The sequence below is a fragment of the Chiloscyllium plagiosum genome, unplaced genomic scaffold (assembly GCF_037043375.1).
Source record: "Chiloscyllium plagiosum isolate Xiang-an unplaced genomic scaffold, Cpla_swu_hap1 HiC_scaffold_24, whole genome shotgun sequence".
NCBI classification, from domain to species: Eukaryota; Metazoa; Chordata; class Chondrichthyes; order Orectolobiformes; family Hemiscylliidae; genus Chiloscyllium; species Chiloscyllium plagiosum.
The window spans coordinates 21636820-21655366 of record NW_028270162.1 but is presented as its reverse complement, the minus strand read 5'-3'; the positions used below and the strand labels follow the sequence as shown (position 1 = coordinate 21655366).

At 38.6% G+C, this 18547-nt stretch overlaps 1 protein-coding gene across 1 annotated transcript in view; it reads right to left on the bottom strand.

Annotated features, from left to right (window-relative positions):
• The window catches only part of LOC122562603 (uncharacterized), a 269073-nt gene that overhangs the window by 39142 nt on the left and 211384 nt on the right, over positions 1 to 18547 (bottom strand). Inside the window, exons 22-23 of the mRNA XM_087999793.1 lie at positions 14832 to 14906; positions 176 to 241 (exon numbers count right to left, since the gene is read on the bottom strand). Of these exons, the coding sequence (XP_087855919.1) occupies positions 176 to 241; positions 14832 to 14906 (141 nt within the window). The remainder of the gene's footprint in view (positions 1 to 175; positions 242 to 14831; positions 14907 to 18547) is intronic.

The window sequence follows — 18547 nt, the reverse complement described above, 5'->3', positions numbered from 1 at the left end:
AGAAACAAGTCTTGGTGCTTTGTTTTAAATATTTTTGTTCAAAATTGTGAAGAGAAAAGTAAACTTAATATTTTAAACATGTTTATGCTAATATTGCCAATTGTGATTTCTAGTATATCAAAGCAAGAGACAGGAGATGTAGTGAGATCTTTAAGGAAAAACAAGTAACTTTTACCTGATTCCATGGTTTGAGTGCTGGCATCATTAAGTAAAGCTCTGCTCTGCTGAACATAATCTTTATCTATATTAGGAAACAGCATATATGAATGAATATGTTGTGAAATCAATTTTTGCAATCATTTGTCCAATTGATTCTAATTTGTGGTAATAGTAGATCCAATTTTTCTAGCTTATACAGTGTGCTATTATTATTATTATTATTATTAATAAAGCACAATCCATGGCAGTTAGTTTGTATTTGATACCATGGGTCGTTTGGCATTGATGTCAGTTATGTGGGATGGTTGGAGATTTCAAAATTAAGTTGTAAAAGAATATCAGTTCTACTGTCCATAAATTTAAATGCTGTAAACAAAGTACTAGACATGTGAGATACCTTCTACTCGGCTTTATACCTCTTTCAAAGAGATTCCCAGAGAAAGTCAGATATCTTGATCAGCAAAGTATCAGCCAAGTTCAGGGCTACCTCAGTTGATAAAGTTGTTAGGCAGGCTTTGAAGAATCATTGACTGCCTTTAAGGTTTATGCACAAAGTGGATGATCCCAGACATGGGTGAAATAGTAATTGTTTTGTTTTGTACTTCAGAGATAGGTGAAGATGACACCAGCCTCAATGTCTGAACTGGAATTTATTTACAAAGCTTTTAAAAATCCACATCACAAGCTTCTAACTTTCTCTTTCAGTTTAGTTTCTTTTTCTCAATAGCCACACATGGGAAATAGTTAATAGACATGCACAATCAAACAGTGAACAATTGAATACCATGCTTCAGAGGTTGCAAATTTGCTTCCAATAGAGTTCGTGTGTAGGTGGCTGGCCGCAGGGTTTATGGAAGTGGTGGTGGATGACCAGAAACTGTTGAAGCTGCCAGATGCAGAGGCCTTTGTCAAACCAGTACTTTGTTAAAGTATAAAACCAGCCCTTCAGTTCTCCTCCTTCCCTCACTGCTCATACTCCATCTCTGCCAATACATGCCTACCATGTGCTGTCACTCATTCCTCCAAATCCTCTCATACTCTCCAATGTCAACCTATGCCCCTGTGCTCATCACCCATGGCCTGCCATAGAGTTGATGACAATGTAATGCCAACTCATGCAATCCATGATTTGCCTATGGTCCTTTTCCCTCACATATATCAAGACAACTCACTTGGTATCCACAATGACAGACATCAGGTCTCTTGCTGAGATTCAACCATTTATTTAAGTGTCTATACATGAATACACTATTTTAAAAACTAATACTTCTGTTGAAAAAAAACCTATTCACTACATTCAGCTTTTTTTCATTATTGATAAAAATAAGCATTGGGATACATTGTCCCACTTTAATGAGCTTACAGCCAATTGGTACTTTCAACCAAACTGTGAAATGACAGGCATCTCACTATGAAAATGCAAAGTTCTGAAATCACTCATCTAATACTTAAACTTTCAATGATAACCCTCAGGCTCTTGTCAACACACAGGGTAAAAGCCTTTTTAAAACACTTTAGATAGTATTTTAAAAAATATTTAAAAGGCATAAGTTTTAGATGCCTTAATAGCTTGACAAATCTTTTTGACAATTCTATTGAAACTTTATTGCTGGAACAGCACAGCAGGTCAGGCAGCATCCAGGGAACAGGAGATTCGACGTTTCGGGCACAGGCCCTTCTTCAGGAAGAAGGGCCTCCTGAAGAAGGGCCTGTGCCCGAAACGTCGAATCTCCTGTTCCCTGGATGCTGCCTGACCTGCTGTGCTGTTCCAGCAATAAAGTTTCAACTTTGATCTCCAGCATCTGCAGACCTCACTTTCTCCTCGACAATTCTATTGACACTTGCTTTTGACAATACCATTGTCAGTTCCGTTGGACAGATATACTGACAGCTACTTTTGACAGTTCTACTGATGGTTGTCTTGAAAGTTCTAATAAGTTTGAAAGTTTCAATAAAGTTCATAGTTACATTGAGTTTATACATTATTATGCAAATTCATGTCTACTTTTAGCAGCCTTTGCTAAAAAGAGACGTGACGTTGAAGTTTTTCAGCTCATACACAACAGATCTGATATGCAAGGAAACAAATATTTGTAAAGGACAAGCCATTTTATACAACATGAGAATATGGAACTGATTGGTTAGATTATAGTTGGCATTGAGATGAAGCACAAATTGTTAACTTGTCAATTTTAGTTAGTTGAACAAAGACTCAGATCAGACAGGTAGAGTCTGTTTGGTCAGGTGATGCCATTCAAAATGTGGAGTTCATGAAAAAGGTGCAATATGTGAGCAAATTCCATTTGCCTACAAAGAGCAGGATCTAATATGTTTTTTTATGGAGAAAGTGAGGTCTGCAGATGCTGGAGATCAGAGCTGAAAATGTGTTGCTGGAAAAGGGCAGCAGGTCAGGCAGCATCCAGGGAACAGGAGAATCGACGTTTCGGGCATAAGCCCTTCTTCAGGAATTCCTAAAGAAGGGCTTATGCCCGAAACGTCGATTCTCCTGTTCCCTGGATGCTGCTTGACTTGCTGCGCTTTTCCAGCAACACATTTTCAGCTATGTTTTTTTATGGTCAGAATTAATTAGTGAATGTTATTCAATAGCAGAATTACACCTAACTTTGGACACAAAGTTCTGAAGTTTGCAAACACGGCTGGTTAAGCCTGAACTCCATGCTGCCTGCTGCGAACGATCAAGTAGATGTGTTGTTTGATACCTGAAATCACATTAGCACTGAAACACATATACTAAATTACTCATTGAAGTGTTAGGAAAAATGTGGTTTTGACTTGGTGATAGTGTCTGCTTCATGGAGAATACCATTCATATATTTACTACAAAGCAGCTGCTTGAGATGGATAGCTTTACCTGTTGCTGAAATTTTGAGACATCTGTCTCTTATAAGGGTAATCTGAGGTAGATCAGTCACCATTCTAGACCAAAAATAATGGCCACAGGCCCTTTCATTTGTTCACGTAATATATACTGAATGATGATCTTAACAATACAGCCATGATTATACAAGTTAGGTTGGATATGTAGTATTTTAGCATCAAGCTCAGATGATGAGAGAACATCTAGCACTAAGACTGATCTTGAGGTGTGTGGAACTATAGGAATCATAACATATGTATTGATCAGTGAACTTTGAGCAGAGAGTAATAGAAAATCCATTAGCACCTAAGGGAAAGCGAGCTGATTTGATTATTTAATTTCAATGGGGTAAACTTGTAATTTACATATTGAAGGTATGCAAGAGAAGGAGGTCAGCGGTCACTATTAAAAACACACTTCCGATTGTAATCAACAAAGATGTTAACAAGAGCTGGGTGGTCACAAATAATGTCAGGTCCTGTAAAAATGAACATGGAACATTAAATACAGTGTGCATTTTGTTAATACAGTCACAGTGGTTGACAGTTTGTACCAAGGATGTTGAGACCCTGAAAATATGTCTAGCACTCCCTGCATACAATGGAATATCCATCAAACTGACAGATTATTCTTTGTGACAGGAATGTTTTCAAGTGTTACAAAACCTGATACAAATACATGTAAACCCAACAAAAGGAGCGGAGTAGTTATAATCAACAATTTTTACATTAACAAAATGCACATGTGTTCAATAAGGGTATTAATTTTATATCAGCTGTAGTTGCCACTTCACACAAATACACAAACCCAAGGTCAAGATACAGAGGTGTTTGTTGGATTTCCATAACGATGGTGAAACAATTATTCTACGGAATTTGCCTTTGCCAAGGGTGTGTTATTGGGATGTTACTGTACTGGAACAGTTGCTATTTAATAGTGAAATAATCTATTATTCTGTTAAGGTTTCCAATATTGTTGAAGTTATATCAATTCTTCTTTTTTGTTGGCTTCTACTTTTTAACTGTAGGTTTAGAATAAGGTGTGTTTTGCTTAAAACTAAGTAGTAAAACTAATTGAATTACATCTGGAATGCAGCACCTTACGTTTTTGCTTAAAAATAAGAAAAAGTTAGGGTCTAGGCTATCTCCTTGAAAGGGTTTTGGTCTGGTCCACAACAGCACTCGCATCACTGTCTACTTCCCCTTATTATTTTTTCTTGTTATATTCTACACCTTTCGATCTAAGATCATTTCTTCTTATTAGAGTCATAGTCATAGAGATGTACAGCATGGAAACAGACCCTTCGGTTCAACCTGTCCATACCATCCAGATATCCCAACCCAATCTAGTCCCACCTGCCAGCACCCAGTCTATTTCCCTCCAAACCCTTCCTGTTCATATACCCATCCAAATGCCTTTTAATTGTTGCAATTGTACCAGCCTCCACCACTTCTTCTGGCAGCCCATTCCATATATGTACCACCCTCTGTGTATTCCATTTCATACTACCACCACCCTTTCCATTCTGCCTTTTGAAAAGTCACATAACCCTAAATATATGGTTTCCAGTTTTGATCTCCTTGTAACCATGTCTCTGAAATGGCAGTAAGAACATACCCACTAACCTCTATTTGTATTGTTAATTGATTTATTTTGTGCCTTTATGTGTTTTTAAGAAGAGAGCCACTAATTTCACCTTTTTACCATCTGATTCTTTTTGACTGTATTTGCTGCTTTTTTAATGTTTGTGCAGTTCATCCATTCCTGTCTCACTCACTGCCTACATAGCTAAACAGTAATACTGTCGTATCATTTCACTTTGCAAGTCTATGTATCCCCTTTTCTTGACTCTATTTCCCTTGATTTAGTTTAAATACTTTTCCTACTTAATCAATTCACCCAGACACTGGTCCCATATGGTTTAAGGGAAGCCTGTCCGACTGGAATAGCACCCTTCTACCCCAGTACTGGTGCCAGCGCCCCATGAACTGAACCCCATTTTTCTCACACCATTATTTCCTTGGAGGTTCTGCTTTTTAAGTGAGCTCCTATCTAAATCCTTCCAGCAGAACTTATTTTCTAATCCATTTCATAACTTTGAAGTCATGAATTCGACCATTCTTTCAACCTGCTCAATTCAAGAGAATACAAACTATTCTTCTAACTTAAGCCAGTAACCCTGAGGTCAAGGAGATATTGAGTAAAATTTGTAAGGTAAAGAAGGATTATCTGTTTAATCTGAAAGAAACAAACTAATCGGGTTATCAGATATATGTCTGACAATATGCACAACACCCTGGAATGGTGCTGATAAATGTCACGTTGGGTTAGAGGTGCAAAACTACATCCTTGTCTGCATTCATTTTTGTCCTCATATCAAACCAAAAATTCTGCCTCACAGACATGATTCCTCACAGACATTTGTACAGTTGAAACAAAGCATCTCTTCGAAAAGTAACAACCAGACTAATAGAAGGATACATTTCTATCTTATTACTTGTCTTTCATTTGAGAGTTGACAGTTTGTGCCTGGTTGGTCAATTTTGTGTTTAAAAGTTGCCTACTGTGGCACACTCTAGGATGACAACTTCTGCTACATTTGCTGCAGATGAAGACAATGCATTGGAAAGTGCAGGACTCACTCGCTTCTGTTTTCCCTGGGCTCTATTTGTGGTTGAGTTTTTAATTTCTCTTCACTGCTTTCAATGCCCTCCAGATGGAGCTCCCAGCCAACAGTGAGTATCTCTCAGCTGTCTCATGGCTCATTGGCAGGAAATAATGAATGGCAATCTGTGACCCATGGAGTTCCACAGGGGTTACTGCTGGGTCTGCAACTGTTTAAAATATATTAACGACTTGGATGAAGGAGGTGTATGTACTGTAGCTAAATTTGTAGGTGGCACTGAAATAGATGAAAAGGCAGGTTGTAAAAGGGATACAAACAGTTTACAGTGATTTGGAGGAGAAGGTGTTGAACTGGGGTGAACAAAGTTAAAAATCACACAAAACCAGATTAACGTCGAACAGGTTTATTTGGAAGCACTAGCTTTTGAAGTGCTGCTTCATCATCAGGTGGTTGTGGAGCAGGACCATAATTCAAAGAATTTATACCAAAAGGTCAGTGTCATGCAGCTGAAACCTATTGAACAAACTTAGATTAAGCCTTTCATCTTTTAGAATGTGTTTGCTAGCTTCGGTTCATTAATATTGTCTGAGCTGAGATGACACCTTTTGTTAGAAAACCTGAGGTTATCTTGAGAATGTGACTTAAAAGGAGTTCTGGGATTTATGTATTAATGAACTGAAGCTAGCAAACCCATGCTAAAAGATGAAAGACTTAATTGAAGTTTGTTTGATATATTTCAGCTGCATGAAACTGTAACCTTTTGCTAAAAATTCTGTGTCTTATGGTCCTGCTCCACAACCACCTGATGAAGAAGCAGCACTTTGAAACCTAGTGCTTCCAAATAAACTTGTTGAACTGTAACCTGGTGTTGTGTGATCTTTAAGTTTATAGTGAGATATTGCGAGGTTTAATAAATGTGCATAAAGTTGTCAAATGGAGTGTAATGTGGGAAAATATGAAGTTGTTCATTTTGAAAGGGAGAACAAAAGAACAGAGTACTACTTAAATGGAAAACAAATTGCGATAATGTTACCTAGCATGGTGATGAAATGTCTGAAAATAAACCTTCCAGCTTAGCGAGCTAACTTACAACTGCAGGAAGCTACAACACAAAAAGATTTGGGAGTACTTGCGCATAAAACACAGAGAGCTAGCACATAGTTATAGCAGGTAATCAGGAAGGCTACTGGACACTAGCCCTTATTTCAAGGTGATTGGAGTATAAGAGTAGGGAAGTCTTAATGCAACTGGTGAGACCACATCTGAAGTACTGTGAGCAGTTTTGGTCTCCTTATTTAAAAGATATAATTTCATTCAAGGCAATTTAGAAAAGGTTCACTAGGATGATTCTTGGAATGGGGGCACTGTTCTATGAGCAAAGGTTAAACAGAGTGGGACTCTACTCACTGGACTTCGAAGAATGAGAGGTGATCTCATTGTAATGTACAAGATTATTAAGGGGCTTGACAGGAAAAATTCTGGGAGGAGTTTTCCCCTCATGGGACAGTTCAGGACCAGAGAACATAGTCTCAATTAAAGGGATGTCAATTTAAGACCGAAATGATGAGAAGTTTCTTCTCTCAGAAAGCTGTGAGTCTTTGGAACTCCTTGCCACTGCAGTGGCAGAGTTCTTGTGTATATTTAAAGCTGAGATAGATAGATTCTTGAAGAGTAGAGTTACGGGTAAGTGGATTTGAGAAATATTGGATCAGCCATTGATCCTATTGAATGGTGGGACAGGCTCAAGGATCTAAATGGTCTACACCTATTTCTACCTCTATGGTTTTATGACTTGTGGTATTTTCTGCCATGTTCATAATATTGCAGTTGTCCTTGTATGGTGTTATGGACCAACAGATAATGACCCAGTGGCCAGATTTTAATTTTTGGTTTAAAGCTATCATCCATCCAATGAATACAGCAGGTGAACACTGATTCGATTGGAATTAGCACAGTCCTGTGATTTAGTGATCTTGTCCTGCCAAGCGATGCTGAAAAATGTCTTAGACAGTAATGGTAGAAACTGTTCGCAGTCTTTATTTCTGCCTAGCATTTATCCTCCTGGTCTCAACTCCATTGCGCAACAATCTGAAGGAACAGGCTTAGTAGATTTGCAATTTGTTGTTCACAGACAGGTTGCTGTTGTTCCATACATTCTTATACTTTCTTAGAAGTTACAGCTTCAGCTTTAGTAACATGCCTTTTGATTTCAGCATCAAGTCACAAACTGGTGATTGTGAAGCCAACACAAGCAGCGATCACACTACTGACTCGATACAGGGTTAGGATGCAATTATTTATCATCTAAAGCAGAAAACCCATCCTTACAGCAAAGTCAGTTATCCTTCTTATTCTAATAAGAACTAGTAGTTTATTGTCTCAATTAATGGCATTCTCTGGTATTCTCCTACCGAATGCAGAAGCGAAATGGAACATAATTGCAGACATCAGTTACGATACTGCACTTTCTGCATAGGAAGCAAAAGTACAAAAATGCTGACTGGTCCAAGGTTAACATCACGCTAGTGGAACATGTCACTGAAGCCAAGATATTATTCTCATAAATTATAGGACAGGTTGACACAAGAAGACTCTGAATGCACCAACATTGCTTGAAGAATAGTCTAACAGACTGCTCGGCACTTCACTAATGACTATAATTATAATTTTGCCAAAATACCCAGATGTTCTTCAACACAGAGAATATCAAATGGATCTATGATGGGATCAAAAAGGCAATAGTTCCATCAGGAAAGAAAGCAATTCAATGGAAAACAAAGGTCGGGTACGATATCATCACCTGCAATAAACAGTTGGAGAGATGGGTGGAACATTACACTGAGTAATGTCTCTGAGTAAGTTTATGAAGAACATGGTCACTGAGGAAGTTCTGGTTGCCACTGAGAGCCTCACAGCACCAGGGACCTAGGTTTGATTCCATCCCCAGATGACTGTATGTGGTATTTGCACATACTCCCCGTGTCTGTGTGGGTTTCCTCCGGGTTCTCCAGTTTCCTCCCACAGTCCAAAAGTGTGCAGCCGAGGGGGATTGGCCTGATGATGGGCTTTTGCCTGAAATATCGACTTTCCTGCTTCTTGGATGCTGCCTCTCCTGCTGTGCTTTTTCAGCGCTACTCTAATCTAGACAATGCTAAATTCCCCCTAGTGTCCAGCGATGTGCAGGCTAGGTGGATTTGTAGGGTTACAGGGATAGGGTAGAGGGGTGGATCTGGATGGAATGCTCTTCAGAGGTTGATATAGTGGGCTGAATGGTCTTCTTCCACACTGTAGGAATTCGATGATCTTTTCCATGTCCACTCTATCTAGGCCTCTCAGTATCCTGTAAGTTTTAATCAGATCCCTCCTCAACATTTCTGTCTCTGCTGCAAGGAGGGGGCAAAAATCGTGACCCTACACAGGAACTAGGGCAACCTCAGTGACTGCAACAAATATTGAGGTATCTTTCTGCTGAGTACTGTGGGAACATTATCAGCGTGTGTTGTCGTTGTTTTGCTGAGACTGTACAAGTCTATATCTACAAGTCCACAGCTGGAATACCGTGAACAGTTTGGGTCCCTTATCTAAGGAAAGTTATACTGGCTTTGGAGACAGCCCAGAGAAGGTTCACTAGGCTGATAGCAGATGTGGAGGGACTGTTTTATGAGGAAAGGTTGAGTAGCTTGCGCCTATACATATTGAAACATAGTAGAATGAAAGACAACCTTACAAAATTCTTATAGGACATGACAGGGTAGATATGAAAAGCTTGTTTCCCCTTGTGGAAACATCTAGGACAAAAGAGTATCACCTCAGAATAATGGGTTCACACATTTAAGACAGAGATGAAGAGGAATTTATTCTCTCAAAGGGTTGTGAATCTGTGGAATCTTTTATCGCAGAGGGCTGTCGAGGCAGCATCATTAAGCATATTCAAGGCTGAGGGAGACAGATTTTTAATCAGGGGAATCCAGGCTTTTGGGAAAAAGACAGGAAAGTGAAGATAAGAATTATTAGATCAACATTTATACAGGCTGCTTCTGAATATTCCCACATTTCTATCTGCAAATCTCAGATAACACTTGTACACACCAAGTGTATTTTGTCATCTCATAATCTAAGGCTCCTCATAAAGCCTGGCACAAACAGCATGAATGTTTCTTGTCAGCCTGCTTTGCTTGAACAATGTCTAATTTTCTTTCAACCACCTCATTTGCCTAGTTATTTTTAAAAGAAATTTGAATAAGTCTTAGTCTCCATTTTGGGAGAGCTTGCACAAACATAAACAATCTCCCACTATGACTTGAATTGGACTCAGATCTTCCCTTGTCAGAATGTTCCCAGAGTCCATTTTTTTCTGGTTTCTCTCTCCCCTTCTCTCTCTTTTTCCCTTTGCAATTCAATTTCCAGCTTCTTAAATGCTCTCTATCTTTCAAGTTTGGGGTCGGGGAGTCCAGAACTAGAGGGCATAGGTTTAGGATGAGAGGGGAACGATATAAAAGAGACCTAAGGGGCAACTTTTTCACGCAGAGGGTGGTATGTGTATGGAATGAGTTGCCAGAGGATGTGGTGGAGGCTGGTACAGTTGCAACATTTAAGAGGCATTTGAATGGGTATATGAATAGGAAGGGTTTGGAGGGATATGGGCCGGATGCTGGCAGGTGGGACTAGTTTGGGTTGGGATATCTAGTTGGCATGGACAGATTGGACCGAAGGGTCTGTTTTCATGCTGTACATCTCTATAACTCTAAGTTCAAGTTTTCTTACTTCCATTTTCTTTTAAATCCTTTTTCCTGCCTTATCATTTCCTTTTTTACCGCAAGCAGTTTAATCTGCAATGTAATTTTCACTTGCTTAACTGACTCATTCTTTGTTTTTCCGATTTCAACTGTTGTGTTCTGACCTAAGTCATTAGCTTCCTAGCCCTTACTTTTTACTTTCATTGTAAATTTTTTTTGCCAATTCAATTTATCTATTCTTGGCTTTCCTTTGCAAATCATTCAGGTATAAATTTTCCACCTCCAGAACAGGCATAGCAGTTGACAAATCCTGTTTTATATAATCTGTTGTATTTCCTTTTATCCTTTCTGATTATCATTATCAAATTCCAATTAAATATTGTCTACAATGGGAATCCTGGATGAGACCCCACTTTTATACAACACTTGTGGCTGAAGAAGTCCACTGTCAGTCTAGTCTCTCACTTCCAGAGTCACAAAACAAAATAAAAATATATTTATTTACTGAGATGGTTCATTAAGTTATTTATTGCTATCAGGTTTTAATTAAAAAAGATATATAGACTAAGTTGCTTTAATAAATGCAACAACTGGCTTAATATGAAAACAAACTTATTCAATTGAGGTGCAATAAACAGCAACTGCCAGTAATATAGAAGTATAAGTGTTTATCCATCTGAATAACACCAAAACATGCACACAAATTCACAGACCCACACACATCAGATTTAGTATAAAGAAAGATTTTTCTGCATTGATTGGCTTCTGATAAGAATGATACTTTGACTGATAAGTTATTTTTAAATGTAGGAGGATGAGGCACAGGGTGTTCTCAAGTTTTCCATTGATGCTCTGGCACTTGTAGTCAAATAATTAATTATGCATGATTGTCGCTGAAATCTCTGGAAGACACAGGAAACACAATATTGAGAAGTTCCTGAAATCACTATTGCAGAAGAACAAAAAGCTTTTACCTGAACTCAAGAGATTCGGTTCCGGAAATTAGGAGAGGGCCAACCTGGGCAACCATTTCTCACAGGCTTCTTGTTCCCCAATTAATTTAAGGTACCAAAGCATCTACATGCAGTGGGCTGATCAACCTCAGCAGGAGTCTATAGTAGATTGTCACCAGTCCGATATTTCTAAGAATCCTTATTTAAAAACCATTTGACTGTCAAAAGTGGCCTTTCAGTGACCTCTTTTAAAGAAACCACTCCAGGACTTTGATGAAATATTAAATATGAAGTATTTGTAACACCAATTTTTCCAAGGGAGCTGTACATCTATGTAAAGGAAGTAGGTTTGAAGGAGCACCTTAAAGGAGGAAAGATAGAGAGAGACAAGGAGCTTAGGAGTGAATCTCATAACCTAGGGTCCATGCAACTGAAGGCATGGCTATCAAATATGGAGCAATTAATGTTGGGGACATGCATGGGGCCAGAATTAGAGAACAGTCATGATCCTTGAGGTTTGGAAGCATTTACAGAATTGAGAGGGGCAAAGCCATGGAAGGATATGAAAACTAGGATGAGAAATTTCAAGTGGAGACTACCTGTAAGTTAGTAGGCCTAAGAGTAATGGATCAACAGGAATTGGTAAGAGTGAAGACATGGGTAGCAGAAATATTGATGCATTCAAGTAAATGGGGAGTAAAAGATGGAATGCCAGTTAGGAGAGCATCGGATAGTCAAGTCTGGATGTTAGAAAGACAGATAAAAATTTCAGAAGCAGACCCACTGAGTCAGGCAGAAGATGAGCTATTTTCTGGACATTAAAAATAGCATCCAGCAGGCTCTGACCTCCCTCTCTTGCTCAGCACTCCTCTAAAATTGTTTGTGGACTAGAACTGAGTGACTGAAAGTATGAAGTGCAGGTATAGCTCCAAAGCAAAAATAAAACTTTTACCTAAATCAATGCTTGGAGATCTTATACCTATATTAGTATCATTCCTATATCTGGATTAGTGGTGCTGGAAGAGCACAGCAGTTCAGGCAGCATTCGAGAAGCAGTAAAATCGACGTTTCGAGCAAAAGCCCTTCATCAAGAATTCCTGACCTGCTGTGCTCTTCCAGCACCACTAATTCAGAATCTGGTTTCCTGCATCTGCAGTCATTGTTTTTACCTCATTCCTATATCTGGTAAATGCTTCATCTGAAATAATAGATAAGGAAGTTATCAGCATTTAAAAATAGCTGTGCACTGAACAAATCAGTAGTTTATTCTCTAAGACAAATGTGAAACACAATCTATATCCATCAAATGTTTAGAAGAATGCTATTCTCACATTATTTACTTGGATAATATTCTGACAAATTGTGCCATATTAGAATCCCTGCTGTTTTTCTTAATCTTTTGTCATTTTTCTTTAAACTCTGATTTTTGAGTTGAAGGTGCCCGTTAGACTGTGAACATCAATTTGTTTCTAAACAAAGGGGAATCAATAAACTAATCATTGTTAATAAATCCTGTCGTAGTAGTTAATTGAGGTTGATTGTTGATTAAAGACCTCTGTAGACTTTTCAATTCCAGAGACGAATTATGCTCAAATGTTGGAGTATATTTTGATGTTACTGGAGCCATTACAGGGAGGCTGGTGCCAACCAGTGTAACAAAGAGAATATTGAAAGAAACAGAAAGAAAAAACAAAGTTTGAATTTTTTATTGTCAAAAGAATTATGGCTGCCAAAGCTGCAGTTGGGATGGTTTGATTGCTGTCTGCTTATTCTTCCATCACCAATTTATTGCAAGTTCAGAGATTAGAATCTCAATTATAAGAATTAAAATAATATATCACAGAGCCTACTAGAGCTATTTGCATTGAATGGTGTCTTCAAAGATTAAGCAAAATACAATCCCACATGCTTGTGATATGATGCATTATTGAAGTTGCTTAACTGAACTGGCCAGTTACATCTCTTTTATTTTTATTTTTAATTTATCTCTTAAATTACCTTGCTGTTTAACTTTGTTTTCTTAAAGCTACTAATTCCTTTAAGCTTTATACTTGGTGTTGCTATCAGTTATTCACAAAGTGTGGTTAGGAACCATTAGGGATGGAAATGTGTTGCTGGAGAAGCGCAGCAGGTCAGGCAGCATCTAGGGAACAGGAGAATCGACGTTTCGGGCATTAGCCCTTCTTCAGGAAAGCCCTTTCCTGAAGAAGGGCTAATGCCCGAAACGTCGATTCTCCTGTTCCCTAGATGCTGCCTGACCTGCTGCGCTTCTCCAGCAACACATTTCCATCTCTGATCTCCAGCATCTGCAGACCTCATTTTCTCTTCTAGGAACCATTAGGGTCAATTTTGAGGGTCAATTAGTATATTAATTTTATTGTGTTGCGAATACAAAGATAGGGAGGCTGATTTGATTTGGTTGCTTGACTGCATAAAGTCATTGAGTCACACAGTGTGGAAACAGACCCTTTGGTCCAACCAATCCACGCTGACCGTAGTTCCTAACTAAACTGATCCCACTTGCTTGTGCATGGCCCATATCCCTCCAAACTTTTTCCACTCATGAACTTATCCAAATGTCTTTTGAACATTATAACAATCATGAGAAAATACATAATTGACAATCCAACAACAATTTCGTGGTCACTAGCTTAGGAAATATTAATTCTTTAACCTGACAGAACAAACTACTAATGTTATCATTCTTCCAACAATTCAAGACTTTTAAAGGAATAGATATTATTGTATAATTTACAATGTACAATTAACTCAGTCAGAATAAGAAAGCAATATCTGTAGAAGGAGGACAATGACCGTTGACAATGATTAATTGCAGACATTGCAGTAATTAGAACTGGGCATCTCCAGGAAAATAACACTCAACCTTATGGATGGACAAGGTTCTATATATGATTGTATACCAGGATAGTTATGGCTTGAATGTCCCAGGCTAAAAGTTACAATGATACATTTCACTGGAATACCAGCTAGAATGTATGATTTTGTATATTGGGCAAGAATGTGTCGCAAGCAAATTGTAGACCCTTAATAAACACTCCATTTCACAGTTAGGTCCTATCTTACCAACGCATATGTTGAGGTGCCTGCTATGATATATTTTGTGCTATTGAATCATCTACCGACAACAATTATACTGAAAATGTAATTGGATAACTGTGAATTATAGACATTTAGAAGTGAATAGGAAGAAACCCCCTCTTTGATTTGAAATAAGAGAAAGTGACTGCAGACTTGAAAAGAAGCATGCAATTATCCATGGAAGAAAATGGAGAAAAAAAAGGGGTAGACCTCTCTCATATAGAGAAATTCCTATACATAATGTGAGCTGGAATATGAAAGGATTCTCATTGAGCAGACAACCAACTCAGGGTGAAACTTCCTCAGTCACATTTCTAAATACTGACCAAGTAATGACTGGGGACACAATCAAACACAGAAGAAAAAATTGTAACATTTACCTGATTCAAAGGTAGGAAGCCTTGTTTCTTTTGTTTGAACAATTGCATCACTTCTTTCTCTATGAATAGATGTATCTGAAACAAAAAGGTTAGCAGTTAGGAATAGCACTGAATGTATCAGTTCTTGCTCTAAGAATTATTTTCAAGCTCATACAGATTTTATAGTAAGAATAAAACAAAAGAAACATTTTTTTCTTGCTGACATTTATTTCATAATCAATATGCAATATTATTTGACTAAGGATGATTAATAAAACAAAATCAGGGTTTACAGTCACTTTCAACCTTCCAAATCATTTATTTTCCTAACAACGATCTTTTACTAGTCTTCTGCTTTTCAAGATGGAAATATGGATAATCCTGAATTATCTGTGACATTGTTTATTTCACATTTCTAAGTGGCTTAAAGATCCCTTAATCTGTATAAAATTGATTTTAAATAGTGCTATATGCCTGTGATGCACATTTGTGTTTTATAAGGTGCAAGAAGGTTGATACAGCTATCATCTTCGTTGCCACATTCAAGTGTACTGTTGCTTGAAGGTAATACCATTATCCAGCATTCTGAAACCGTCGTTATCAGAGAGCCTTAATTTAATTCTTCATCAACCACATAGATGTTACTATTGTCAATGACTCGTGTGGTTGAGTCTCATGTGAAACTTCTGCAGATGTACTGCCAAACTATCTGTGTTAATGCATACTTGGATAACTGAAATACTTGGCAGCAAGTTTAACTTTCCCCAACTACATTGAGCATATCAAACACATTGAAAATCCAGTTAAAGCAAATTGAAACAAGAGTCAATTCAGTTCGTAATCTTTAAAAACAAAATTACTTGACTTGTGAAACTGAATTTCTAACGCTGATTCACCCAAAGTTAGGTCCTTTTCCTTGCGATTTTGTACTTACCTCTCCAGCTTCTTTTTTCCAACTTCAGAGAGCAATACCAACATGACAGACTAAAAATACACAAACTGCTTTCCCATTGTCTTCTTCTTCTATGCTTAAAGTGAACATAACCTCTTCCTCCCAAAGAGTCCTCCCTCACTCCACCCATATACATTTCTTTTTCTTAAGATTCTAAGTTGTCTTCCATCACCACAAAAAATTTGCTAGTTCCAACACTGACTATGATTTTAACACAGTGACTGAGGCAATGTACAAAAGGGCAGGGACCACCATCTCCAGAGGTCTCAAAGGATCTTGCTACTGTAACTATGAAATAACAATATTTGCACAAACATGTTCTCTTCTCACATAAATTACCTACTGTGTGCTTCTGCTTACAATTGCATCTCTTACTGCTATAGAGAGGAATTGCTGTTTTTGCAGCTGATTTAATCTTGTATTTAGTCTTGATGCTTCACTAAGAAAGGCCAGTTTAATGGAGTAGTTGAACCTTGATGTTTCCTATTAGTTTCATATGTTTGTACGTTCCCAAGGTTTTGAAGAAGTAACAAAGAGGATTGATGAAGGCAGAGTGGTGGACGTGATCTATGTGGACTTCAGCAAGGTGTTCGACAAAGTTCCCCATGGGAGACTGTTGAGCAAAGTTAGATCTCATGGAGATGGAAATGTGTTGCTGGAAAAGCGCAGCAGGTCAGGCAGCATCTAGGGAACAGGAGAATCGACGTTTCGGGCATTAGCCCTTCTTCAGGAATGCTAATGCCCGAAACGTCGATTCTCCTGTTCCCTAGATGCTGCCTGACCTGCTGCGCTTTTCCAGCAACACATTTCCATCTCTGATCTCCAGCATCTGCAGACCTCACTTTCTCCTCATAGATCTCATGGAGTACAGGGATAACTAGCCATTTGGATACAGAGCTGGCTCAAAAGTAGAAGACAGAGGATGATGGTGGAGGATTGTTTTTAGACCGGAGGCCTGTGACCAGTGGAGTGCCACAAGGATCGGTGCTGGGTCCACTACTTTTCATCATTATATAAATTATTTGGATGTGCTCATAAGAGGTATAGTTATTAAGTTTGCATATGACACCAAAATTGGAGGTGTAGTGGACAACGAAGAAGGTTATGTCAGATTACAAAGGGATCTTGATCAGATGGGCCAATGGGCTGAGGAGTAGCAGATGGAGTTTAGTTTAGATAAATGAAAGGTACTGCATTTTGTAAAAGCAAATCTTAACAGGACTTATACACTTAATGATAAGGTCTTAGGGAGTGTGCTGAACAAAGAGACCTTGGGAGTGCAGGTATATAGTTCCTTGAAAGTGGAGTCACAGGTAGTTCGGATAGTGAAGAAGATGTTTGGTATGCTTTTCTTTATTGTTCAGAGTATTGAGTATAGGAATTGCGAGGTCATGGATATTGGTTAGGCCACTTTTGGAATAATGCGTGCTATTCTGGTCTCCTTGCTATCGGAAGGATGTTGTGAAACTTGAAAGGGTACAGAAAAGATTTACAAGGATGTTGCCAGGGTTGGAGGATCTCAGCTACAGGAAGAGGCTGAATAGACTGGAGCTGTTTTCCCTGGACCGTTGGAGGCTGAGGGGTGACTTCATAGAGGTTTATAAAATCATGAGGGGCTTGTCTAGGATAAATAGACAAAGCCCTCTCCCTGGGGTGAAGGAGTGCAGGAAGTGCATAGGTTTAGGGTGAGACGGGAAAGATATAAAAGAGACCTAAGGGGCAACTTTTTCACGCAGAGGGTGGTACATGTATGGAATGAGCTGTCAGAGGATGTGGTGGAGGCTGGTACAATTGCAACATTTAAGAGGCATTTGGATGGGTGTATGAATAGGAAGGGTTTGGAGGGATATGGGCCGGGTGCTGGCAGGTGGGACAAGATTGGGTTGGGATATCTGGTCGGCATGGACGGGTTGGGCCAAACGGTCTGTTTCCATGCTGTACATCTCTATGACTCTATGAGGCTTATCTTGCTTACTTGAGGGGTCATATTTTGGTTGCTATATGCAATTAAGTTTATATCAATACTTGATTGTCTATGAGATTTCTTAATAAATAGTTGAATTGAAGGCATCATTCAGTGATTTGCCTACACTATCCAGCATTTAGTTTAATATTTTCGTGACTTCCCTGGCTATGTGACTTACAGGAACACTGGTTCCAGCAATGTTCAGGTGAAAACTGCCCCATCTGTACACATCCCACTTTCTCCAGTACTGATGCCAATGCTCCATGAACTGGAACATTTCCTCCACACCAGTTATTGTGCCCTGCATTTATTTCTCTAACGCTATTTGCTCTATGCAGATTTTGCAAATATTTCTGATAGGATATGGGCTGGGTGCTGGCAGGTGAGACTAGATTGGGTTGGGATATCTGGTCGGCATGGATGGGTTGGACTAAAGCGTCTGTTTCCGTGCTGTACATCTCTATGACTCTAATCCTGAGATTTTGATCTTTGAAATTTTGTTTCTTAATTTGTACCAAACTCCTCATATGACAGAACTTCCTTTCTGATCTGCCTATGTTTATGAGCACAGAAAGTTGCTTTCCAACCCCAAGCAAATGTCCCAAATCCTGGTACTGGGCCAGACAACACAGCTGTTTGGACTTACTCTCTTTACTGCAGAGAATGGAGTCAATTCATCTGACTATACTATCTTGTAATATATCTACATTTTATTTGCTCCCACATCACTTGGACAATTTTTCAATGTCACGATCAAATAATTCATCCATCCAGTAGCATCTATTCTCATTCAAACAAGCTGAAAGAACCTCAGAACTG